Here is a 25,034-nt window from a genome sequence, read left to right as displayed (position 1 = left end):
CAATTTGATTTTTTTTAATCAAAATTTCCATTTTTTAAAGAATTTTTCATATTTCTGATATTTTTTTCTGACAAAATTAATAAATTCTTTTAAAATTTATTATTAATATTTTAAAAGTTAAAAAATCCTTTTAATGAACAAAAATTACTTAAAAAATCTCTGATGTAATCTTCTTACCTGTTAATATCACATAAAACTCCAATCAATAAGTAATTAAATGAAACGATAGCTAATCCGTATTAATCCTCAATAAAGCATCTCTCTTATCGACTTATTTACTCAAACCTTTATAAATCCGATTTTTTTATCAAAAAGAATTCCATTGAATCGCATTTCTTGAATTTGTCCAGATGCGTCGACAGCTGTTTATATTTTCAATTCACGTAATTAAAGCTCATCATTTGTCGCTTGCTTGATGACAATGAAGTGTTTCATGATCAAAAGTCAAGTAGAAATGTAAGCGTGACTCATATTTAGTCAACAATGTCGTGCATAACGTGTCTCTTTGTCATTTCGATATTCAACTGGAAATTTATTAGCATAGGTTATTGACATAAATCTATTTTTGTGGAATATTTTTTTAGCTGGATTTCAGTGTCAAGTTGTTGGAAAGGACCTTCGAGAAACATTTTTTGATAAAAATGAAAAAAAAAATATTTAAAAAAAATTGTTAAAAAATTATTTAATTTTTTTTTTTATTTTATTTTATTTTTTTTTTATTTTATTTTATTTTTTTTTTTAATTTTTTATTATTTTTTTTTAATTTTTTATTTTTTTTTTTTTAATTTGAAAAATAATTATTATTTATTTATTTTTTTTTATTTAATTATTTTATATTTTTTAATAATTTTTTTTTAATTTATTTTTTTTAATACGAAAAAAATTATTTTTTATTTATTTATTTTTTAAATATTTTTAAAGAAAAATTTTTTTAATCCAAATCAAGTTTTGAATTAGTTCTGCCTAATTTCCAACACACGCCAAACGCCACTCCAACCTTCAAATATTGCAAATTTGTGTTTGCTGTTAGACACCCAATCGATTTCCAAGTAATAGAGTAACGATATATCCATTTAGATTGTTAGAAACAAAACTTTTTCCCATTATACAAAACACACTTGATTGTTTATTAGGTATCAATTTAGTTTTTTTTTTTTGTTTCTTTCCGTAAATCATGCAAAAGTTATTTTTTTCGTATCATCGTCACATGCCTTTCGTGAGGAAATGTGTAACTTTTTTTTATCGCATTTTCTTTTAAATACGTCGAGGAATACATGCGATCGTCCCTTAAAAGAACTTCAAGACAGACAATCGAGTGTAAAAGAAAAAAAAAGAAATATTACGGCAAAAAAAGGATGATTTAAATGCCACTCAAGCAAAGTAGTCTGTTCACAGCTCGTCGTCGTCGTCGTGAAAAGGTGTTGCTGCGAAATTTTACGGCTTTTCCATTAAATTTACCAATTTTTCGGTGTCAGTTCCATTGTTGCGGCGAATTGGATCGGGCGTGAAAATGTCGAACAAACGCAGTACTCTGAGTTTAATTAAACGCGATTTTCTCGAGTTGTCGACCACGATACCGAAAAGTAAACGAGAACCGCCGAGTAATGGGCAAACCTACGTTGAAGGGTAAGAAAATTGATTAAAAATTATTTTTATGGAAGTCTTTGGGGATTTTCTTCTTTTTAAAAAGGAAATTGTTAGTTTCTTACCTGAAATGCAATTTTACAATTATTTGCTTCAATAATCGTTGGAATTTACGAGTCTCTTGAGGAAGGTTTCCTTTAAAAAAGATACTTTTGGTTTGTAATTCAAGTGCTTTTTGTAACGAAAAACCTCAGAGTAGACAATAATTTGAACAAATGTTGTTCGGTTAAGGAGAAATTTCTGTTATTTGTAAGAAAATATGTTTAGACAGTTCAAATTTCGTTTTACTTACTTGAATGGCATATGTAATTTATGTGAGAAAATTACACAAAAGCATGATATGAGGAAATTTGAAAACAAAAGAATTTTTTTTTATTAAATGTTATTTGGAGTTCGTTTACTTTGACTTGACTTCGTTGAGGGAAAAATTTTTCATAATAAAAAAATTAAAGAAATTTTAATAAATTAACAATTAAAAAAAAATTAAAATTAAATAATTAAAAGTTTTAAATTAAAATTATTTTTTTATAAAAATATCTATTTTTTCATCGTTTTACAATTAAATTTAAAATTTTTGATAAATAATTTGAGATTTTAACAAAAACTTAATGTCATTTATTTTTTTCGTATGAAAACGTCAAAATTTACGAAATCTTTTGAAATTTTTGAAGAAATACTTTTCTGTGTGAATTTTTTTTATCGCATTCCGAAGAAAAAATGCGGTATTAAATTTGACTTGTCGTCTTGTCAGTAACGCTGTGCCACAATTTTTTTTTTTTATTTCATCAAAATCGATCAGATATCAATGGAAATCAACTTTAGAGTAAATATTTATTAACTTTTAGCTTTGAAACCCATCAAAAGTTGGTTGAAAATTGACTTGAGAAAAAAAGTACGATTTTTGCTCCTCATATGATAAAATCGTACTTTTTTTTATTTCATCAAAAATCGATCAGATATCAATGGAAATCAACTTTAGAATGAATATTTATTAACTTTTAGCTTTGAAACCCATCAAAAGTTGGTTGAAAAGTGACTTGAGAAAAAAAGTACGATTTTTGCTCCTCATATGATAAAATCGTACTTTTTTTTATTTCATCAAAAATCGATCAGATATCAATGAAAATCAACTTTAGAATGAATATTTATTAACTTTTAGCTTTGAAACCCATCAAAAGTTGGTTGAAAAGTGACTTGAGAAAAAAAGTACGATTTTTGCTCCTCATATGATAAAATCGTACTTTTTTTTATTTCATCAAAAATCGATCAGATATCAATGAAAATCAACTTTAGAATGAATATTTATTAACTTTTAGCTTTGAAACCCATCAAAAGTTGGTTGAAAAGTGACTTGAGAAAAAAAGTACGATTTTTGCTCCTCATATGATAAAATCGTACTTTTTTTTATTTCATCAAAAATCGATCAGATATCAATGAAAATCAACTTTAGAATGAATATTTATTAACTTTTAGCTTTGAAACCCATCAAAAGTTGGTTGAAAAGTGACTTGAGAAAAAAAGTACGATTTTTGCTCCTCATATGATAAAATCGTACTTTTTTTTATTTCATCAAAAATCGATCAGATATCAATGAAAATCAACTTTAGAATGAATATTTATTAACTTTTAGCTTTGAAACCCATCAAAAGTTGGTTGAAAAGTGACTTGAGAAAAAAAGTACGATTTTTGCTCCTCATATGATAAAATCGTACTTTTTTTTATTTCATCAAAAATCGATCAGATATCAATGAAAATCAACTTTAGAATGAATATTTATTAACTTTTAGCTTTGAAACCCATCAAAAGTTGGTTGAAAAGTGACTTGAAAAAAAAAGTACGATTTTTGCTCCTCATATGATAAAATCGTACTTTTTTTTATTTCATCAAAAATCGATCAGATATCAATGAAAATCAACTTTAGAATGAATATTTATTCAATTTTGTAGCTTTGAAAAAACCGTGTATGGAATACCATCTTGTAGCTTTGAAACCCATCAAAAGTTGGTTGAAAAGGGCCATGAAGAGTACGAAAATGTGAACTTGGGGATACAATAAAGAGTAGGTATGTAATAAATGCGGTATAGTAAGTCGTTCTTTCGACGACTACTTTTTCTATTTTTTTTTTATTAATTTTTCAAAAAAAAAAAAAAAAATTTAAATTATTTCTTTTTATAATTTTTAATTTTTTTTAATACAAACTGAAGGAAAAAATTTCATATCAAAAATAAATTAAAAACAAAAAAAAAAATTAAAAAATCTCAAAATGTAAAAAAATTGTATTTTCGGGACAATTTTTTTTTTAATTAAAAAAATAAATAAAACAAAAAATATTTACCTTAAATTAACTTTTGGAAATTCTCAAGAAAAATTGATATTTTAAGGAAAAAATTAAAAAATCTGAACCTTTTGTTAAAATTGAATAAAACTACAATTTAATTTTTTCTATATTTATGATATATTATTGAATTCAACTTATAGAATTATTAATCGAGAAGGATCTATTTCCTAAATGCGTTCACTAAAATTCTCGTTTTTGGCACTATAGAAATAGATTGAGCTTCAAAAAAAAGGAGAAGAATGGAGAACTATGCAACAGCATTTTTTAATGTTTAATATTATTATTAATTAATAACAAATAATAAAATTACTTTTGATTAAACTTCAGTATCTATATAATATGTAACATGATAAAGTTTCTTGCTTTAATTTATTATTAGGTATTTACGATATATTCGAGTTATAGTCGAGGAGATATTATTAATTATTTTTTTTTATAATTTAATGAGTTGCTACCTTTTATTACTTATTATTTGTCGCTTTAATCGTCCCATTCGTTATCATTGTCAAAACTTTCGCTACTGTCGTCATCCGAGTCGGATTGAATGGCGCCCTTTCGTTGCTCCAGCGCACGTCTCAGAGCCAAAGCGAGTGCGTCTGTGGGCGCCGCTTCGTCATTGCTTAGTCTATTGGAGAGAACACGCTCTTCCGCAGGTCTCAATGTCGTGCCGTGTCGTATTTCGTTGAGCAATTCGGTGCGAGCGTCTCCGCTTCCGCTGCTTCCCACGGAAATTTGATCGACTTTCCGCAGTTTGGTCCCTTTTCGTATGCTTTCCATTAAGGCAGAGCGGTCATCTGTGATTGCGGGAAGATTTGCTCCAGCATTGCCGCTGTTAATTGGTGATGTTTTATTGCTGCTTGGTTGCGAGATGGGACTCTGGATGGTAATTGGGGGAGGAGGAGGCTAAAAAAATAATTTTAAATTAAATTTTTAATTAGAAATATTCATTTGTTTAATAAGAAAATTATTTTTTGTATTAAAAAAAAAATTAAAAATTTAATTTTTCATTAAAATTATTATATTTTTAATTAAAAAAAATTAAATTGAAAAAAGTAATGTTTTTAATTTAAAATTTAATTTTCATTAATTTTCAACTTGAAAATTATTTTTGATCTTATAATTTCATTAAAAAATTTAGTAATAATTTGGTTTCTTTCAATTATTTTTTTTCTTAATAAAAATGATTTTTTTAAATTTTTTATTAAAATCGTTAATTTTTTAAATTAAAAAAAAAATTAAAATTTGAAAATTATAAAAAATAATAATTTTTGTTTGAAATATTAATTTTTATCTTGAAAAAATAATTTTAAATAATTTAGTTAAATTCTTTATTTATTTTTGAAATTTGTTTGATTTCATTTTTTTTTATAAAATTATAATAGCATTTTTAATCTCAATTTTTCATTAAAAAAAATAATTTAAAATATAAAAAAAAAAATTTTTTTTCAAGCTTTTATTTTTTTTTAAATTTATATTTTAATTTTTATATTTTTTTTTTAAATAAAAAATTAAATTATTTAATTTACAATTTTTTTTTTAATTATTTTTATTTAAAAATAATTTTTTAAATTGAGTCGATTTTTAAATAAAAAAAAAAATGCATAAAAAATTAATTTAAATTTCAAGTAAAAAATTAAATTTTTGATTGTGAAAAATCAATTTTGAATTTTTAAAATATTTTTTTAAATTGACAAAAAAAAAATATTTTTTTGATTTTTTAAAGAAATAAAAGAAATTTTTTAAAGAAAAAACTTACCGGAGGAGGAATCGTCGACGTAATTGGCGGAGGTCTCTTGGGCGGATCAGGAAGTCTAATCGTCGGCGGTTTCGGAATCGCATCAGGAACCCTTTCATGCGTGATAAATTCCTGTTGTAACTGCGGACTTGGTCTTTTGGGAGCTGGTTGATGTCTTGCGGGCGGTGCTGGGGGCGCTGTTCGATTCACCGCTTGCTTCGTGTGTATCGACGGGGGAGGCGGGGGCACAATTTTCGCTGAATTTCTCGATGGCACAGGCGGCACAGCTTGTTTTTCCTCTTCTTGCTGCTGCTGTTTTTGCTGCAATTCGACTGGCGGCGGCGAATACAATTGCTCCGACTTGATACTTTCCAAAACGTTGTTCGATTGGATAAAATCATAAATAAATGCCTTCGTTTCGCGATCTTTCAACTGTTGCTCCGACACACCGGCTTTAATTAAGAACGGTTTAAGTGCTTCGTCGTCCTCTCCGTCGAACTTGAAGCCAGATTCGGAATTCCATCCAACGTGCGTGACATGCTTGAAGCCCGTCGGCATCCCAATATCCGCTTTTGTGAGTTTTTTCTTTGTTCGTTTGTCGTTTTTGTTCGTTTTCGCGTCTTTCGCGGGCATGGAAGTGTCAATTGTGGGAATTGCGGGCAGCGCAGGCTTATTTCGCAGCACAACGCCATCGCTGACATCGTTGTTGTTGTTGTTATTTGTCGTAACGACGGGATTTGGCGGTCTCGCTGGCTTGACACTCCGTTTCGCACGTTCTTCTTTTTTCCGCATGCGACTACTAATTAAATTATGCACCGTTTGCAAATACGTCGATGTCTCGTCTTCCGAGGCAAAATTGAAGGACACAATGCGATCGTGGCCCTCGAACGTGAGCAAATATTGACGCGGGCGATTTATGATGAAGGGCTCGTAAACTTCGTGTTCCCACACGAGTTCGTTCCTGCTCAAGCAGTAAAGTTGCATGAAGTACGAGCGACGCGACGAATCCTTGACGAAACACAAAACGCCCGTGTGTCGTTTCACCCATGTCGAATGGGCGGGCGGTTCTGTCGAGAAAAGTTGCACAACTGCTGTCGCCTGCGTTTGTCTTTTATTGCCGAGCAACTGAAATACTTGCTCATTTTCCTCGCGCGTCAACAATTTACTCGGTCTGTTCACTTTTACGCTCTTTCCCGTGCTGCTCGTCGATAAGCGAACGTTGCCCGTTGTAGCTGTCATCGTTTCTGCTGCCTAACTGTAAGCGAAAAAATTTCTATTTACATTTCTTATCTCAAAAATTTATTTTTTTTTTTACTTACCACGAACTTTAGCTGCCACGAACTGCCCCAATTTGCAATAAATCCGGATGCGCGCCGAGGAAAAAATAATAAAAATCTCACTAATTTCCTAATTAAAACTATTCGCACCAAAAACTTTTCGTCATTCCATTCTCAGTTATTCACAGGGGATCATTACACGTTTAATACGAATTTATCATCGACACACACACTCTTGCTGTGATACGAGTTTTTAGATATACTTGGTAGTAGGTGTAACTTTTTACAAGTCAATTTTCGCGATTTGTCTCGAATTTTTCCGCCGTTCCGGAATGTCTTTGCATCGAGCAGCGGCGAAACTCTGCGGATCACGTATTTTTCGCGTGTTAGAAAGACTTTGGGAGCGTTTAATTTAATTATTTTGCATCGCACAGAGTTCAGGCAAAATCTTTCAAGTTCACTTTTTGACAGATGAGGTTGTCCATGTGACAGAAAAAACGCGAGACGATGTTTTGTGAAGGAGTAAAATGCACTTGAACAATTGAAATTTGGTGAAAAAATGAATAAAAGTTTTTGCGAAATCAATATCTTATCGATTTAACATGAAAAAGTGTACTAATAATAGATGAATGTTGAATTTTGTGTGATGTTGTGAATTTTTTCGTGTGAAAGAAAATCGAGAATTGCGCATTAGGGTGATTTCATGGGGGTTTGAATTTTTGATGTAAGGAGTTCGTTAAATTTTTTTTCATGAATTTAGGTAAATAAAAATATTTTTTTTTAATTAATTAAAAATTTTAAATAAATTAATTAAAGAAATTAATTTAAAAATTAATTTAAGAAATAAATTTAAAAATTTTCAAAAATTATCTTCGCAAATTGTGATTGATAAATTTGATAGATTGACATATCGCCTTGAAGATTCTTTAGATAGAAGTGTCAACTTTCAAGATGATATCATAACTATTACTTAAAAACCAGTTCACGATGAGCAGATTTTTGATTTTTGACAAATAGGGTTGATTTTATGTTAATAAAAGATAAATGAGGTGTCAATAGTTCTCATTTTGCGTGATTTATTGATAAATTTATGAATAATATATTAGATAAATTTTATTTTATTATTTTTTAAATATTTATCAACTTAAAATAAAAAAAAATAAATTAAATTGAAATAAACTATTTGTGTCGAAAAATTATTTGTTAATTAATAAAAATTAAAATTATTAATTTAATAATTAATTTATTATATATTTATTTTCCTAACATTAATTTTTAAATGATAAAATAATTTTAAAATAAAATAAAATAAATTAAAATAATAAAATTAAAAAAAAAAATTATATTTTTTTGTAAAAAAAATTATCAATTTAATTTAATTAATTTTTAATTTAAATGTTAATTTTTTAATTTTTTTACTTACATTTTTTTATTTTTTTAAATAAATATTGATTCTTTGAAATTTTATAAATAAAATAATTTACAAATTTACAAAAAATAATTTACTTTGCTTGATATTTGAATTTTTGACTGATTTTTTTATTATTTACTTCATAGATAAAAAATTTTCAATTTTTCTAAAATTTAATTAATTTTTTTAAAATAATTTTTAAACTGAATTTAATAATTTTCTAAATAATTTTATAATTTTTAAATAAAATAATTTTTTTTATATTAATTATTATTTTATTTTTATTTAATTATTTATTTTTTTTATTTTAAATTTTATTTAAAAAAGCTTAAAATATAAAAAATTGTAAAAAAATCATTTCGTGAAATATTTATTAAAATTACATTTTTATAAAAATTAAAAATTTTAATTTCTTATAAAAAATCCGTCAATCAACTTCTGACATTTTCAATTTAACTTTTTACTTTTCCAAATTTTCAACATTTTCTTTAATTGTCTTTTTTCAACAACAACTTTTCATTTACCATTAAAAACAATATTCATCAAAACTTCAGGAAATGTCACGAGCAATTTTATTCTTTGATCTCTTGAGTCACACAAATCTCACTTGATGACACAACTTTTGCAGCAAAAACATGAACACGTGTAAAAATAATATTTCATTACAACTGCAATTTTTATTCTTCACGGACAGCAATCAGTTGATATTGACTCAAGAGCCTTCGAAAGTTATTGAACTGTTGTCCTTGACCAGCAAGACACGATCGGTTCTTATGAAGTTTATTGAAAAAAAAAAAAATGTTAGAAAAGGGCACAAAGTCGCGGTTTTTGTTTGAAGAGAAAAAAATGGAAGGAAAATGTCTCTATTATTATTTATTATTGAGAAGTCGTCATTCGTTGAGTTGAATGTCTTTATGAATTGATTTTATATTTATGTTTATTTGTTTTTACTTCGCTTTGTACACAATTTTGTTGGCAAAGTTGGTTCTTGTGAATGGAAAAAATTTTTTGAGTTACAATATTTTTTTTTCTATTTCAGTTATTTTTTTATTAGGTTTTTTGTTTCTATGTCAAATTTTCAGGGACGGTATATTATCGAAAAAAAAATCATTAAATAATTTTTAATAAAAATAAAATAAAAAAAATTTAATATTGTTTGAAAAAAAAATAAAAATAAAAATTTTAATAATTTTTTAAAATAATTAAAAATTTTTTTTAATTTTAAAAAAAATTTATTTTAAATTATTTATTTTTTTTTAATTAAATTAAAAATATTTTTTTCCATAAACAATATAAAATAAATTTATTAAAATATTTTTTTAAAATTAAAAAATAATTTTTTTTTAAATATAATAAATTATTATTTTTTTTATTTTTTATTTTTTTTTTTTGAATAAATTATTTAATTTCAAATAAAATTTTTATTTTTTCTAAATAAATAAAATAAAAAATATTTTTTTATACATTTTTTTTGAAAATATTTTTTTTACACAAAATAAAATTTCTTATAAAATAACAAACTTGAACCTTAAAAAATTTTTTAACTATTATTTACGGACCTTTTTCCAATTAATGACGTCACACGAAAATATGCATTCCATAAAACTCCCATGGAAAAAAAATAAACAATATGTGAAGGAAGAAAATAAAAAGCGTGACTCATAAATAACAATAAAGAAAAACAAAAACTTTCTTTCCATTTCGCTTTGTTTCAAGAAGCCGCGTCATAAATTTAACAACTGTCATGCAAAAGTACTCACGTAATCCATTTTTTTACTTCACAAAATAATAAAACAAAACTGAAGGTTCTTAAAAAAAAATCTAGATAGTGTCGCGATAACTTTCCGCTGTTTCGTACCTGAAAAAAGAAATTTGCCTCGCAAGAAAAAATGTCGTCTGTAACATTTTTCGGGATAAAAACCGAATTTGATGCCAAACGGAAACGCAAAAGACGTCATCGACGTCGCCAATTTTGTCTGCCGTGGTAATAAAAAAGCATTTCTTACGCGTTTCTCGACAATTATTGACAAAAATTGATGAATAGTTCACAAGAATCACTTAACTTATTACTTTATCGAATTAATGCGTAACTAATCCAAGGTCGAAAAAAATATTTATAAATAAATTTCTGGTCGGCAAGGAAATTTCGACTTAGTTGTAGTCGAGAACTTTTCCAGAAAACTTGCTAAAAAATTTTTTTTTGTATTTTTCTTGCAGCTTTAATTTGCCTCGTGTCACTGCTCAACTGGAAAAATTGATGGGAACCAATGTCGTTCGCTTAACTGATCGGAAATACATGCAAGAGCTTCAAAAACGCATAAAAGAGGATTATTGTGCGACACTTGAAAAGCGAATTAATAATCGAGTGGTGAGTTGAATTTTTTTTCTTTGAATTTTTTTGTCAAGTCATTTTTTTGATTTTCATTCAAAATCATTCAAATGTTCATTTTATTCGATAAATGACGAAATTTAGGTCAAAAGGCAATAATTTTAAGATCAAAAGTCACAAAGAGTGTCGTTTTTATGGTAACTTGAAGTAACATCAATAATAAGAAGGTCCATGAAACTCGCATGATATTTTATGTGACATGCAATCTCTTTTTGTCTCCTATTATTATTTGAATGTTGAAAATTGCAAGGAACATGCAAGTAGCGTGCTTTGTCTTGCCTTGACTCTTAAATTAAATTTCAAATTGAAAATGTAGGAAATCAAATTTATTTGGACCTAAAATGAAAATTTTCTGTGATATGAGACTAAAATATTTTTTTTTTTAGAAAAAGAGGACAAAAATTGAGCAGAAAATTATTTTCTATTTTTTTAATGATAAAATATTTTTTTTCAAAATTAAAAAAAAAATAAATTTATTTAATTAAAAAAAAAATAATTAATATTTCACGTTTTTTTTAAATTTATTTATATTAGGCAAATTTAATTTATTTTAATTTAAAAAATTAATTTCCAATTTTTTTATATTTTTTTAACTGACATTTATTTGACAAAAAATAAATTATAAAAAATTAAAAAAATATTTTTTTATTTTTAATTTTTAATTTATAATTAAAAAAAAATTTATTATTTATTTATTATTTTATTTATTTATTTAATTTTTTTTTTTTGAAAAAAAAGTTTTTTTTTTTGATAATTTCTTAATTTTACTTTTTTCAAAAAAAAAAAAATGAAATTAAAATATAAATTAATATGTAAATAAATTAATAAAAATTTAAAAAAATATTTTACTTTAATTTTTTTACAAAAAAAAAAAAATATTTTATTCCTTCTATTCTATTTTTTAAAAAGAATTTTTATTAATTTATTTTTTTTACAAGAAAAATCATTAAAATATCAGTTAATAAAAATTATTTTATCACAAAAATTTTAATACAAAATAAAATTAATTTTTTTCAGCAAAACTCACAACAAATTTTCTCAATAAAAACAAACTTTCTTTTAGAATAAATTTTCTAACAAACGTACAAACGATAGATAAACTTTTTAATTGATGACGCAAATATTTAGTCGAGTAATTTTCTCTTTATCTCATTAAGATAACAAATAATTATTTATTATCACCTCACATAATTTGCCTGCGTAATTGATTAATTTATTATCTTCATTCAATGAAAATGATAATCGTCAAAAGGAAATTGCCGCCAGACACATGACAAAAAAACGTGTGACACGCAGAAAATTTTAATTGACAAACAAAACTTTTAAAGAAAATTTTCCCATTTTTGACGTATTTGACAGAAAAAGGAGAATTTTTCGCAAAGAATTTAATAAACAGAAGTCAAGCTGCGCTATTTATTTATATGAAAATTTATTTAATATGCAAAAATTAATTTTATAGTGAAAAATTATTATTTCTTCTCTGTTATTTGATTAATTAACGTAGAAAATTTAAATATTAATTTATTACGAGAAAGGTCTTTGATAAACCATTGGGGGTTCGTGCAACGACCTTCTCTCACCTACATTCGCACTATTCGACCTATTTCACTAAATTCTTTCTTTAATTTTACAAGAAAAAACTATTTTTATGAGGAAAATTTTTCTGCGACCCATTTCAAATAATCATTTGTGACTTTTATTAAGGGTTTACCGCCGAGAAAGAGTAGGAGATTTTATTTTTAATTTAATAAGAAAAAAATAAAATAAAATTATGGCAGAAAAGTTGTTCCTTAAGTGCATCATTTTTCATCATTAAATCTCATTTCATTCCATTTTTGCAGTTCCTTGAACAAGAAAGACAAAAGCATTTGATTCTCAACGGCAATTACAATCGCCAGAACTGTCCCAAGAAATTGAAACCATTGCATAGCATAGTTTTGGTTTGTTGCTCATTAATTTTCATGTCTTCATTTTTCTTTTCATTAAAAAAAAAAATTAAAAAAAAATTCACATTTTTCTTAAAAAATAATTAATAAAAAAAGTTTTCATATTAAAAAAATAATTGAAAAAATATTTTATTTAAAAAAAATAAATTAAAAAAATATTAAAAAATTTTAATTTATAATAAAATAAAAATTTAAAAAAAATTATTTGATTAATTTAATTTAATTATTTTTAATTAATTAATCAATTAATTTATTTTTTTTTTAATTGATTTTTTTAAATTAAATTATTTAATTTAAAATATTAAAAAAATAATTTTTAAAAAAATTAAATAAATTAAAAATATCACATTTTTCATTAAAAAAAATTATTAAACTTTTTTAAAAATTAAATTAATTAAAAAAATATTTTTAATAAAAAATATGAAAAAAAAAAATTAAATAATTATGTAATTTAATTTTTTAAAAAAAAATAATTTTTCAAATTTTGAATTTTAATTAAAAATATTAAAAATGTTTTTTTTTAAAAAAAAAATTTAAAAAAGTAAAAGTAAAAAATAATTTTTTAAAAATATTAAAATTAAAAAATTAAAATTTAATGAAAAATGTGAAATTTTTTTCATTTAAAACTTTTTCTAATAACATTTTTTCTTATTTTAGTCCAAAGAAATGGATCGCGAAAAGAATTTGCTTTTGCATGGAGTTGCTGAATCTCTTCCTCCTGAAATGGCGGGACATCCTGTCTTTTTAACGAACATCAAAACTAACAACGTTGTATCTAAAAAGCGATCAAAAGTAATTTTTTTTATTAATTTTTCAAAAAAAAAAGTTTTTAAATAAAAAATTTCTTTTCAGTTGAAGACAATTCGTGAAAAAAATGCCGAACGCCTCATAAAACAAGGCGCCAAATGGGAAAAGGAACGTTTGTTGCTCGAAGAACAAGATCGCTTGAACGAAATCGAAGCCAAAAAGCGTCGTGAGAAACTTTTGGAGACCGAGCAGCTTTATACAGTCGAAATTAATGCTCAAGGACTCGACATCATGGCGATCAAAAGTCGAAAATACACCGAACCCGAGATAAATTTGAAGGATTTCTTGCTGAGTGAACGCGAAGCTGCCGTAAAAAAGAAATTTGAGCCCTTGGATCCGTTCAAAGACGTTCAAATGATGGTTGCAGCAAAGTAAGTTACTGATTTTTTTGTAATTTAGATATTTTTTTGGTTTTGGTGTGTGACATAAACTTGAAACGAATCTTGAAGTAAACTTTTACGTAGGCGCAAAATGAAGAAACTCATCGAAAAGGACGAAGGAATTGAGGAAACTGAAGCCGGGAAGCAAGAAGCAGCTGCTAAAGCGAGTGGAAAATTGACTCCTGAGACGCCGGAAGAGGGTTACATCTCGTCGAACGTTTCAGATAAAGGCAGTGTTGTAAGATTTTTTTCAATTTTTCTTCAAAAAAATCAAAAATTTTCATTAAAAATTTTTTTTAGGACAAATTAAAATCAACTTCAACAACTCCTGATCCCCCGACGCCGAAAAAAGAGCAAAAATCTCGCCCATCTTCGTCACGCAAACCAACGCCAGAGCCCGAAAAACCCAAACCCGAGTCAATTCTCAAGGACGAAACGAAAGCAAAATCCGAAGAAAAACCCAAAAAAGTGAAAGAAGTCAAAATTTTACCGAAACAAGCAGCAACTGAAGTCAATTCCGACGTCAGTTTGGATCTAAGTGCTTTAGACAAAGACACTCATAAGGAAACAACGACGCCCAAAGAGCACGAGAAAAAACTCGAAGATGCCGAAAAGGAAGAAGTTGCAAAGGGAAACATGGTAAAAAAGCCAAATATTAAACTTTTGCACTACGAGGACCCGAGAATTATTCAGTTGAAGTTAACTGACGTAAGTTTATCGAAGAAAATTTCGTAAAATAAAATTTTATTTAATTTTTTTTTAATAGAATGTCAAAGAAATGTATGCGTTGGCAGACGATATCATCATTGGTGACTTGAAAAAGAAGTAAAATTGCACGTTGAACAATAGATTGAAAAATTTTTTGTGTTGTAGAGAAGCAATTGAGACAGAAAATTAATAAAAATTAATTTTAGAATCGAAAACATTTTTACTTTTGAAGGCGATTTTTGATGTTGGTGTGAAAAGGTAAACAAAACGACGACGAAAAAAGGGTAAATTAATACAAAATTTATTTTAATTGGTAATTATTTCGATTGGATTGTTAATAAAATATTTTTTTATTTTACGTTTTTAGGTTCTTTTGTGCGAAATTGTGGAATATTTTTAATAATTAATTAAAGAAAGGCTCGAATTTTTTTTTTTATTTTTCAGGACTCAAAATTGATGAAAAAAATAAATTTATTGAGTCTAATATCGTAAATTCACTGATAAAGTTTTAAATTATTCTCATTTTTAAAAAATTTTTATATTTTTTGTCTTTCATAAAAAATTGTTTGCTTAAAATTGCAAAATTTGGCCAAAAAAATTAAAATTTATACATAAGATGAATAAAAAAAATTAAAATTTTGAGTAAAAATTTAAGATTTTGACAAAAATTTAAAATCAGAAAAAAAATTTAAATAACAAAATAAAAATAAATTAAAATTAATTAATTAATTTAAAATTTATTTAATTATTTTAAAATTTATAAATTATTAAAAAAAATAAATTTTAATGTTAAAAAATAATAATTAAAATAAAAAAAAATATTTTTTTTAAATTGTCAAAATTTTGGTTAATTTTTTTTTTATTTTTAATTTTGATATATTTAAATATTTTTTTTTTTAAATCTTAAAAATAATTTTTTTTTAATCATAATTTTATAAATTATTTTAAGATTTTTCAAGCAAATTTTCATAACTTGAAGAAAAAAAAAGCTAAAATTAATTAAAAATATTCCATTTTTTATACATTTTCTCAAATTAATTCGTTGAAATTGATACCAAAAACAATTTCAAGGTGATTTTTTTATTAATTTCCTCGAAAAATCATTCTCATCAACACACCTTAATAAAATTCCGCAAAATTATTTTTTCTTTTTGTTTGTTTGTCCAGCAATTCATCAAAATTGCCCGATTTGATAGCAAAACGGTTGCATTATGCTCTAAATTGAGGTTATTCATCGAAAAAAGCGTTGAGAGCCATCAAACAATAGTTAATCGAAAAAATGAGGTGAATTAACTAAATAAACAAATATTTGTGCTTGTTGTTTGTTTAATCATTCACGGAATCGTGACGCACAAAAATTACTCAAATCGCGTCACATGTGAAGTTTTTCCGCTCATTTTTCAACTTCCTACCTTTTTTTTCGTGAAATATCAACGGCGACACCTTTCTAATGAATCGCCATAAAAATTCCAAACACATTTTCGTGTTCGAGAATTAATGAAAATCTACGAGTTGTAGTAAAATTTCCCCTCTTGAGTAAAATTTCATTCATAAATTCGGGTGTACGAAGGAACGTAGTCCCTCCTTAGATGCGCGGGATGCGCAAAAATTTGGTAGGGAAGCAATTTTCCTATATAAGCAATCGTAGTTTTCACATGTGACTCAATGGACTTCAACAAGTGGTTCAAGAATATTCAACAGTTCTGTGAAAAGTGAGAAAAAATTAAGTTAATTAAAAAATAAAAAGAAAAAATAAAAAAAAATAATTTTTGTGACGGACTGAAAAAATTAAAAAAAAAAAATTAAAGACTTTAAAAAAAATTATAAAAAAATTATTTAAATTAAAATTGGTGAGTTAAAAAATAAATAAAAAATAGAAAAAAAAAAAAAAATTAATGGTTATTTATTAACCTAAATTTTATTATTCCTTATGGACTGACATTTTATTTCCACAGACGACCTTTTAATAAAATAAATAGTCGTTAACAAAAATTGATTGTGACACTGAACACGAGTTGAACATTTTTGTTTGTCTTTCCGTTGTTCAGTTTAGTTTATCTTTCCTTCCTCGTTAAACATAGAAAAAAAAATATGAATGGAAAATAATTTTTTCCTAATGAAAAATGTGAATAAAAAGAAAAAATAAGTTTTTAATAGAAAAGTGAAGTTTAACATAAAATAAAAAAAAACTACAGAAAAAATATAAAAAATAAATATTTGCAGGTGAACTTGTCGATTTTTACAAGAAATTTACAAAGAAGTGATTTTATTATAAAAAATTCATGAGAAATGTGAAAAAATTAAAATTGATATCAGACATTAGTTTTTTTATTTATTTTTTAATATTTAATAATTTAAATAATTTTAATTTATTTTTTAATTATTTTAAATAATTTTTTTTAAATTTAAAATTATTTAATTTTTTAAATAATTTTAATTTTTTATTATAAATTGTTAAAAAAATCTTTTAACTTAAAGAAATAAATAAAATAAAATTAAAAAAAAATTGTTTTGAAGTAATATTATTATTTTAAAAATTAAAAAAAAAAAAAATTATTTTTTAAAAGATTTTAAAATTAAAAAAAAATTTAAATTAAAAAAAATAATTTTAAAAATTAAAAAAAAATAATTTTCAAGGAATTTGGAACTTAATTTATTTTTTTTTTATTAATTTTTGAACATAAATTAAATTTTCAATAAAAATGCATTTTTTCCGTGCGTATAAAATATTTTTTATTTTCTACAAAATTCGTGCATTTAAAAATTTATAAAATTCATGAATATTTTTATTTAAATATTATTTTTAAATTTTTGAGTATATCAGCCTTAATTTTTTTAATTTAATTATTTTTTTTTTATTCGAAAAATTTATTCGGTCGTTTCAGTATTGGTCAAATCAATGTCATCCTGTTCCGTTTGTTGCTGCGTATCGCCTGCATCCGTAATAACTTGTTCCAAATCTTCTTCCTCGGCAACTTGCGACAATTGCGAAGCACTTTCTCCAACATCTTTCAAACTTCCCTCTGGCGTAATTTCCTCATCGATATGCGCCGTCTTTTGAATTGATTTTTTTCTCGATGTCAAAATTTCAGTTTCTTCATCTTCGGGCTCTTCAATCACGGGAATCGCATCAGAATCATCAAATTTGAGCAAAGAACCACTCACGACGTCGAACATTTTTTCCGAAACTTCTGACATTTGCGCGAGAGAAACGTCGCCCGTTGCCGTGGGAATTACTCCTAATGCTTCGATGGATTGTTGTTGCATCGGCGGCAAATGACGAACGCTCGCCAAAATTTGTTCAAGAGACTCTTTCGGCAAAATTCCCAAGTCGCCTTGCAGATACACGTAATTCGCCGAGGGAATTGTGTCCGTTGAGATGTTTTGCATTGGCATCGCGTCAAGTTCCGTCAAAATGTTCAAAAGATCATCCAAGAGAGTTTTTCGTTGTGCCATCCGGAATTCAATATCTTCCTCTTTTTGGGCTTCTTCGGCCTTGATGGCGGATTTTATTGTCATTTTCACCGTTTTGAGTACTTTGAAGATATGATCCATTTGTTGCTGTTTCATCATAATGTCCGCACAAAGCGCCATTCGTTGGCAATTTATCGCGTGAACGTGTTGCTCGAGCATTTTTGTCTTGTGTTGCAAGGATTTTTGTCCTTCCTCGGAATCTTTTAGTTTTTCTTTTGCTGCTTCGAATTGCTTGTGGATGTTTTTGAGCGTCATACTGCGTTCTCGTAACTTTTCATAAGCGCTCGTTAACTCCTCGATGATTCGAATGTGACCTAAAATTAAAAAAAAAAAATGATTTAAAATTTTTAGTATTTTAAATTTATTGAAAGGCTTGTGAATTTATTTGAAGAAAAAAAATTTAAATATATTTTGATAATTTTTCATTTAATTTTATTTTTTTTTATATTAATATATTATTTTAAGAAAATAAAAAATAACTTTGGGTATTTATATGAAAAACTAAATTAATTAAAATAAAAATAAATAAATTAATTAATTTAAATAATTAATACCTAATTATTTTTATATAAAAAATTTTAGAATTTTGAAACATTTTTAAAACTCATGATTTAATTAAAATCTATATAAATAAAAAAATAATTTATTTAATAAATCGAAAAATTTAAAAAAAAATAAATTTACTTTATTTATAACAAATTTTTAATAAAATTTTAATTAATTTGAAATGAATTAAACTAAAATTTTAATTAATTTGAAATGAATTTAAATCAATTTTTTAGTTTAAGAAAAATAAATACTAATAACAAAAAAACAAATTAAAAAAAAAATAATTAATTAAAAGAGTAATAAATATCTTAATTTTTTCGATTTTAATTTAATTTTATTAAATTCTAAAATTTTTAATTAAATAAAATTAATTTATTAAATTTAGAATTAAAATTTTTATAAAACAAAATAATTTACTTTAATTTTTATAAAATTTAATTTAATTTTTTTTTTTAATTTTTGAAATTTATAATCAATTTAACAAAAATAATAATTTTAAATCAGTTTTATTTAATTAAATATTTTTTAGTTTAAGAAAAATAAAAAAAAATAATTAAAAAAATAATAATATTAAAAAAAATCAAATTTAATAAATAAAATTGTAAAAATTATCAAAAAAATTTAAGTAATTTTTTTTTAATATAATAATTAATATTTTTTTAAATTTTATTTAACATTTAAAACTCTACATACCTTGACACGTGCGAACGAGACGAGCCTTTTCCGACTCAATAATCTCCGCTTGTGACTTAATCCGCAAGTTCGCGTGCTTCATTTCGTCATATTCGCGTCTCAAACGTTCATGCGTGTAAATCATCCTGTCCATTTCATTATTCAACGCGATATTTTCTCTTACCAATCGTTGAGTATGTGCCGCGACACGAATCTCACTCGACTTTGTGAACTCCGTCGACAACTGCAGCAACTTATTTTCGACATCTTTCCTCAACAAATCCTTATCCAGAATGACTTTCCGTTCCATTTCATACAAAATTGCCTTGTGCCGTTTATGCTGTTCCTTCAACTCCGTTTCTTGGGCGTCGAATTTCGCCAGCAGCTCATCTCGTTGAATCCTGAATTCCTCCATTGAGTTCAATTTTCCCGTCAAAAGTTTAATTTCTGACGTCAATTGGTCGTGCATCGCTTTATACTTTGCCTCACGTTCACTCAAGACTTTTTTAAATTCGATATTTTCCGCGTCCCGAACTTTGCTCAGTTCCGAGAGTTTGTCTTCGAGTTCGGAAATTGTATTTAACTTTTCGTTCAAGGTTCGGTTCAAATAAGCCGTTGTGTCGGATTTGTCTTCCTCCATTTGGCGCATTTTCGATTCAAGTTCCTCATTTTTCTCCTCGAGCTTCGTGGTGTGAGCCCGAAGTCGCGAAAGTTTGTTGTTCAAGTCGGCGATGGAAAGTTCGTAAAATTGTCGATCGACTGCTGACATTTGATCGGCACCATCATCGCCTTCGCCATCCTTCTTTCGTCCCTTTTTCGGCTTTTTTGGCAGTTCTTTGCCCATTTTTCACGAATTTTTCGGTACAGAGTTCAAAGGAATGCGACGCCGCTCGCTTTAGTCGAGTGTGAAGTAATTTTGTCTGTCTGAAAAAATGAAAAAGGGAGTTCAATATCAGACACGAAAAATAAAACAAACAAAATTTGGCATGGAAACCGACAGCGAAATTCCCGTAGTGATGAATTTTAATTGATCAAACAAAGAATTCATGCAACAAGTGAATTTTTTTTATTTATTTAATTTTTTTTTCGAATTTTAGTTGAAAAAGGATTTTTTTTGCTTAAAAAATTAAAAATTTTTTTTTTTTTTTTATTTTTAAATTTTTTTTTTTAATTTGTTTTATTTTTTATTGTAAAAAAAATTTTTTTTTAAATCTAAAAAAATATAAAAAAAAATATTTTTAAAGATAAAAATCGAGTTTATCGAACTTTTACTCTCATTTTTTAATGAATGGACTTGTGACAATAACGTTGCTTGTCACATCTTACGCGTCATTTAACACATTAAGAAGAATGATGACAAACGTGTTTCTTTTGGCAATTTCATCGTTGCAGAATTTTTCCTCTTTCTTTGTTTGTTTAACGTGATTAGAATAAATTAAGATTTTTTAATACTTTTTTTTGAGTTGAATTAGATGAGCTAAATTTAACTGAGTCGTGATTTTGCAATTTTTTCCTTTTTTTCAGATTTCATCCTTTTTTATGCTCTTTTTATGTGATAAAATTAAATTTTTAACCAAGATTTGGGTCGATTTTTTTCTCTTGTAGAACAAGGGATAACATCGTATATTTTTTTTTACACAAAGATGTACCTTTTTTTAAAGTTACATATAATAAAATGTCTCGAAGACACATATGTGTTGTGTAAATTATTTAATGAAAACAAGCAAGAAATAAAATTAGGTTGGAGCAATTTTCAAAAATGTTTCATGTTTTGTCTTTGTTTTTTAAATTAATTAATTAATTTATTTATTAATTTAATTTAATTAATTTAAAATAATTAAATAAAAAATAAATTTGAAAAATATTTTTAAGTTAAAAAAATGATATAAAATAATTAATTAATTAGTTATTCAATTTAATTTAATTTATTGATTAATTGTAATTATTTTAATTAATTAATTTTTATTTTAAAATTTATTTTTTTATTTAATTATTTTTTTTAAATCTTTAATTTTAAATTGAATTAATTTTTAAATAATTAGTATTGAAATTTTATGAAAGCTGAAATTATTATTTATTAAAATATTTTTTTTATATTTTTTATATTTTATTTATTTATTATTTTATATTAATAATTAGTTTTATCTTAAATATTAGATAAAAAAAATTGTGTTTTAACTCACAAAAAATTAATTAAATTAAATTAAAAGTTTGAAATTAATTTCAAACTAATTTAAGCAAAACGGATTTTTTTTACATTTATAAAAAAAAAATATAATTAAAAGTAATGAATAAAATAAAAAAAAAAATTATGCCGAAAAAAAAGTAAAATGGAAAATATTTTTCGAAGCAATATTTTTTTTCGAATACAATATAATTTTTTTAATTAAATTAAAATAAATAAAAAAACATCTAATTAAAAAAATGAATGAATTTTCAGAAAAATATATAAATTTCGTGTAAAAATACCTTAATGATGTTTAAAATTGAAAAAAAAATATTTATGAAAGATTTTTCAAAATTGCATCATCCTTAAAAAAATATTTACAAAATAAAACTCGAGAATGAGTAAAAAACAAACAACATCAACCGTTTAACTTGAAATTTAATACGAAAAAAAAAATTTTCTCACTAAGTAGTTTCGAGAAAATTTTCTGGTTCATTTCTTCTTCTTCTTCTACGTTGTTCAGCTTTCATAAAATTAACTTGACACCTTAACTTGTTTACTTCTGATGTGCCGTACGTGCGCTAAATGATACAAATGAGTCAAGTAATGACAATAACGCTTAATATTAATTAAATTGTTGTGTGGTTTTATTTTTGTTTACACGGAATTTGATGAAATTTTCGAGCTGTTTTAGCAACAAAAATGCGTTGTTGACTCAACAAATGTGGAAAAATGTGTTAAATACGAGTTAATGAGTAATTATGGTTGATTGGGTTATTGATGAGAGGGAAGGAGAAATAATTTCCTTGATCGAGTTTTTTTTTTGTTGTTTCTTGCTTTTGACTGAAAATTGTTGATTTTTGATGTACTTAAAAAAAAATTTTTTTTTGATGTTTTGAGCCTAAAATGAGAAAAAAAGTTACATTAGTTATTAAAAATTTAAATGTTTGTTGTTCAAAAAAAATCTTTAAGAAGCAATTTTACAATATTTTTTCTCATTAAATAAGTAAAAATTATTAAAAAATTATTTTTAAAAAATTTAAAAACAATTATTTTCTGATCTACAACGATTCGAGTTTTATCTAAAATTGTCTTCTTAATGCCTTGAAGTCTCATTTTCTGTTTCAAAATTCATCAAAAATATTTCTCCGAATACCTAAAATTTAATTTTTCATTAAAATTTTGTTAGTTTTTGACATAAAATCTCACAAATAATCAAAATTTCTCAAAATAAAATTATTTTTGTCACCTCTTAAAGTCAAAATCCCATCAATGACCTATTTTTCCATTACGATCCTCGTGTGTGACGAACCCGACGTCACAAAAATACCTTCCATGTGTCAACCAACTGTTGATTAATCACATCTTTGGCGTATGTCAACAATAAATATCGCAGTAAATGCCGGCGGCTACAATCGGATTACTTAGCGTTCGTCATCAAAGTCCTAAAATAAATACAAGACATCGTTATTAACCGCCTTTACGCACATGTTGCTACTCACTCTCTTCTCTCATGGACAATTTTTCTCTTTTAAAAGCCATCTGCTCCACGAACTGCCTTCGTTTTTCGTCTTTATCTCGTTTTCTTATCTTATCGCTGCATTTCTTATCATAACCCGAACGTCTATTTTGCAAGTTTTGATGTTAGTTTCATGTCTGCACTTCACGATGGCTGATTTTAAATTAATTTTTTGCCTCTTTTTGGGAAATTTTTCATTTTTCACGGCGATGTAAGTCTTTTTTTCATCAAAATTTTACCTAAAAAAATAAAAAAAATATTTTTTTAGGTCAGAAATTGTCAATGCAAGTTCCTCAAATGATTTTTTACTTGATTTGCGATTCCAAAATATCACCCTGACCCTGACCTCGAACCATCTTTTGAACAAAACTTCCTTCGAGACGATCGATTTGTCTCATAACAACTTGGAGTTCATCACATCTCACTTGTTGGAAGGTCTCAAGAACCTAAAAACGCTCAAAATTGATGAAAATAAAAATTTTAAACCACGAAAAGTCGAAGCTTTTCTCCATAGCGCTTCATTAACTTACTTTTCGTGTTCCGGATGCGGCTTTCAAGAAATTTACGAAAAAACGTTCACTGGCTTGCCAAATTTGGAAGTCTTGGATTTGAGCAGGAATCAGTTGAAAAGCATCGACAGCAAAATCGCCTTTCAATCCAACGAAAAATTGAATTTTGTGAATTTTTCCTCGAATTTTTTGGATTTTATTCATCCGGAAACCTTCAGTGCGAACAAAAATCTGCAAATTTTGGATCTCAGCATGAACGCAGGACTCAAGGCGATGCAAGGAAACTTTCTCAGCAACTCCCATCTTGAGATTTTGTACCTTCGTGGATGCAATTTTGACGTTCTCGATGAAAATACCTTCAGCGCTCTGCCCAATTTGCGTGAAATTTATCTGCAAAATAATAAAATTCGAAAAGTTAGTGCGGCTTCGTTCGATAAAAACACAATTTTAGCTAAAATCTCCTTTGAAATGAACTTTTTGGAGCAATTACCGCTGCAAATAATCACGAATCACACGAAAAACTTGTGCCTTGATGCGAATTCGTTCAAATTGACACGCGGTTATGTGCGACTTTACACCAAATACGAAAAATATCACTTGATACATGGCGACGAGGCGACAATTTGCGAAAATAGAAATGAAACGTTGAAGTTTGAGTGGTTTGTGATCAAACATAAACTGGTAAACATGGCTGGCATATCCGATGCATTCATTGGCACGTACATATCGGCGATAGTTGTTGCAGAAATTGTCGTTTTAGTTGCTCTCGTTGGATGTTTCATGAAGTTGTCGAAGAAGTTCAAGCCAGAGGATTTGTCGCAAACGATTTTGAATGAGAGTAGTATCTATAAAATTATTAAAAATGATTAAAAAAAAAAAAAACTGAATTTTTGTTTTCGAAATTTTGTTTTTGAAAATTTGTATTCGCAGCTTCTCAATTTCGAAAATTTGTAAACGAAGCTTCTCAAATTCGAAAATTTGTATTCGAAACTTTTCAATTTTTAAAAATTTGTTGAAGTTTTTTTCAAAACTTTGTAAAATTCTAAATTTTCGAAAATTTGTTTTCGAAGTTTCATATTTTCGAAAATTTGTATTCGAAGCTTCTTAATTCGAAAATTTGTATTCAAAGCTTCACAATTTCGAAAATTTTTATTCGAAACTTCTCAATTTCGAAAATTTTTATTCGAAACTTCTCAATTTCGAAAATTTGTATTCGAAGCTTCTCAATTTCGAAAATTTGTATTCGAAGCTTCTCAATTTTGAAAATTTGTATTCGAAGCTTCTCAATTCGAAAAATTTCGAAAATTTGTATTCGAAGCTTCTCAATTTCGAAAATTTGTATTCGAAGCTTCTCAATTTCGAAAATTTGTATTCGAAGCTTCTCAATTTCGAAAATTTGTATTCGAAGCTTCTCAATTTCGAAAATTTGTATTCGAATCTTCTCAATTTCGAAAATTTGTATTTGAAGCTACTCAATTCGAAAATTTGTATTCGAAGCATCTCAATTTC

At 25.8% G+C, this 25,034-nt stretch overlaps 5 protein-coding genes across 5 annotated transcripts in view; 3 read left to right on the top strand and 2 right to left on the bottom strand.

Annotated features, from left to right (window-relative positions):
• Nucleotides 1-25,034, top strand: part of LOC134832487 (U6 snRNA-associated Sm-like protein LSm4) — a 96,852-nt gene that overhangs the window by 58,249 nt on the left and 13,569 nt on the right. The window lies entirely within an intron of this gene.
• Nucleotides 4,189-7,448, bottom strand: LOC134830687 (actin nucleation-promoting factor WASL). The gene is made up of 3 exons (XM_063844242.1): nucleotides 7,037-7,448; nucleotides 5,739-6,972; nucleotides 4,189-4,885 (listed from the first exon to the last, which is right to left on the bottom strand). The coding sequence occupies exons 2-3, from the start codon at nucleotides 6,954-6,956 to the stop codon at nucleotides 4,463-4,465; spliced, it is 1,641 nt and encodes a 546-aa protein (XP_063700312.1). The 5' UTR covers nucleotides 6,957-6,972; nucleotides 7,037-7,448; the 3' UTR covers nucleotides 4,189-4,462.
• LOC134832717 (neurofilament medium polypeptide) lies at nucleotides 10,269-14,465 on the top strand. Its single transcript, XM_063846840.1, has 7 exons — nucleotides 10,269-10,389; nucleotides 10,623-10,773; nucleotides 13,398-13,532; nucleotides 13,593-13,918; nucleotides 13,997-14,165; nucleotides 14,228-14,395; nucleotides 14,439-14,465. The coding sequence occupies exons 1-7, from the start codon at nucleotides 10,295-10,297 to the stop codon at nucleotides 14,463-14,465; spliced, it is 1,071 nt and encodes a 356-aa protein (XP_063702910.1). The 5' UTR covers nucleotides 10,269-10,294.
• On the bottom strand, nucleotides 17,504-20,174 carry LOC134832714 (cilia- and flagella-associated protein 157). The gene is made up of 2 exons (XM_063846834.1): nucleotides 19,352-20,174; nucleotides 17,504-18,423 (listed from the first exon to the last, which is right to left on the bottom strand). The coding sequence occupies exons 1-2, from the start codon at nucleotides 20,172-20,174 to the stop codon at nucleotides 17,504-17,506; spliced, it is 1,743 nt and encodes a 580-aa protein (XP_063702904.1).
• On the top strand, nucleotides 23,148-24,402 carry LOC134831003 (leucine-rich repeat transmembrane neuronal protein 4-like). The gene is made up of 2 exons (XM_063844628.1): nucleotides 23,148-23,227; nucleotides 23,285-24,402. Exons 1-2 carry the CDS (start codon nucleotides 23,166-23,168, stop codon nucleotides 24,393-24,395), a joined length of 1,173 nt encoding a protein of 390 aa, XP_063700698.1. The 5' UTR covers nucleotides 23,148-23,165; the 3' UTR covers nucleotides 24,396-24,402.

Source organism: Culicoides brevitarsis, chromosome 2, assembly GCF_036172545.1.
Source record: "Culicoides brevitarsis isolate CSIRO-B50_1 chromosome 2, AGI_CSIRO_Cbre_v1, whole genome shotgun sequence".
Classification (NCBI taxonomy): Eukaryota; Metazoa; Arthropoda; class Insecta; order Diptera; family Ceratopogonidae; genus Culicoides; species Culicoides brevitarsis.
This window is presented reverse-complemented; position numbering and strand designations above follow the sequence as displayed.

What these genes read in the sequence shown, in the direction of transcription:
- LOC134830687 (XM_063844242.1), bottom strand. Translation starts at nt 6,956, where the DNA reads ATGACAGCTACAACGGGCAACGTTCGCTTATCGACGAGCAGCACGGGA. An exon ending in CGTCGACGATTCCTCCTCCG is followed by an intron (nt 4,886 to 5,738) that starts GTAAGTTTTTTC and finishes TTATTTTTTTAG; the next exon opens with CCTCCTCCTCCCCCAATTAC.
- LOC134832717 (XM_063846840.1), top strand. Translation starts at nt 10,295, where the DNA reads ATGTCGTCTGTAACATTTTTCGGGATAAAAACCGAATTTGATGCCAAA. An exon ending in CGCCAATTTTGTCTGCCGTG is followed by an intron (nt 10,390 to 10,622) that starts GTAATAAAAAAG and finishes TTTTTCTTGCAG; the next exon opens with CTTTAATTTGCCTCGTGTCA. An exon ending in AGCGAATTAATAATCGAGTG is followed by an intron (nt 10,774 to 13,397) that starts GTGAGTTGAATT and finishes TTCTTATTTTAG; the next exon opens with TCCAAAGAAATGGATCGCGA.
- LOC134832714 (XM_063846834.1), bottom strand. Translation starts at nt 20,174, where the DNA reads ATGGGCAAAGAACTGCCAAAAAAGCCGAAAAAGGGACGAAAGAAGGAT. An exon ending in TCTCGTTCGCACGTGTCAAG is followed by an intron (nt 18,424 to 19,351) that starts GTATGTAGAGTT and finishes TTTTAATTTTAG; the next exon opens with GTCACATTCGAATCATCGAG.
- LOC134831003 (XM_063844628.1), top strand. Translation starts at nt 23,166, where the DNA reads ATGGCTGATTTTAAATTAATTTTTTGCCTCTTTTTGGGAAATTTTTCA. An exon ending in TTTTCATTTTTCACGGCGAT is followed by an intron (nt 23,228 to 23,284) that starts GTAAGTCTTTTT and finishes ATATTTTTTTAG; the next exon opens with GTCAGAAATTGTCAATGCAA.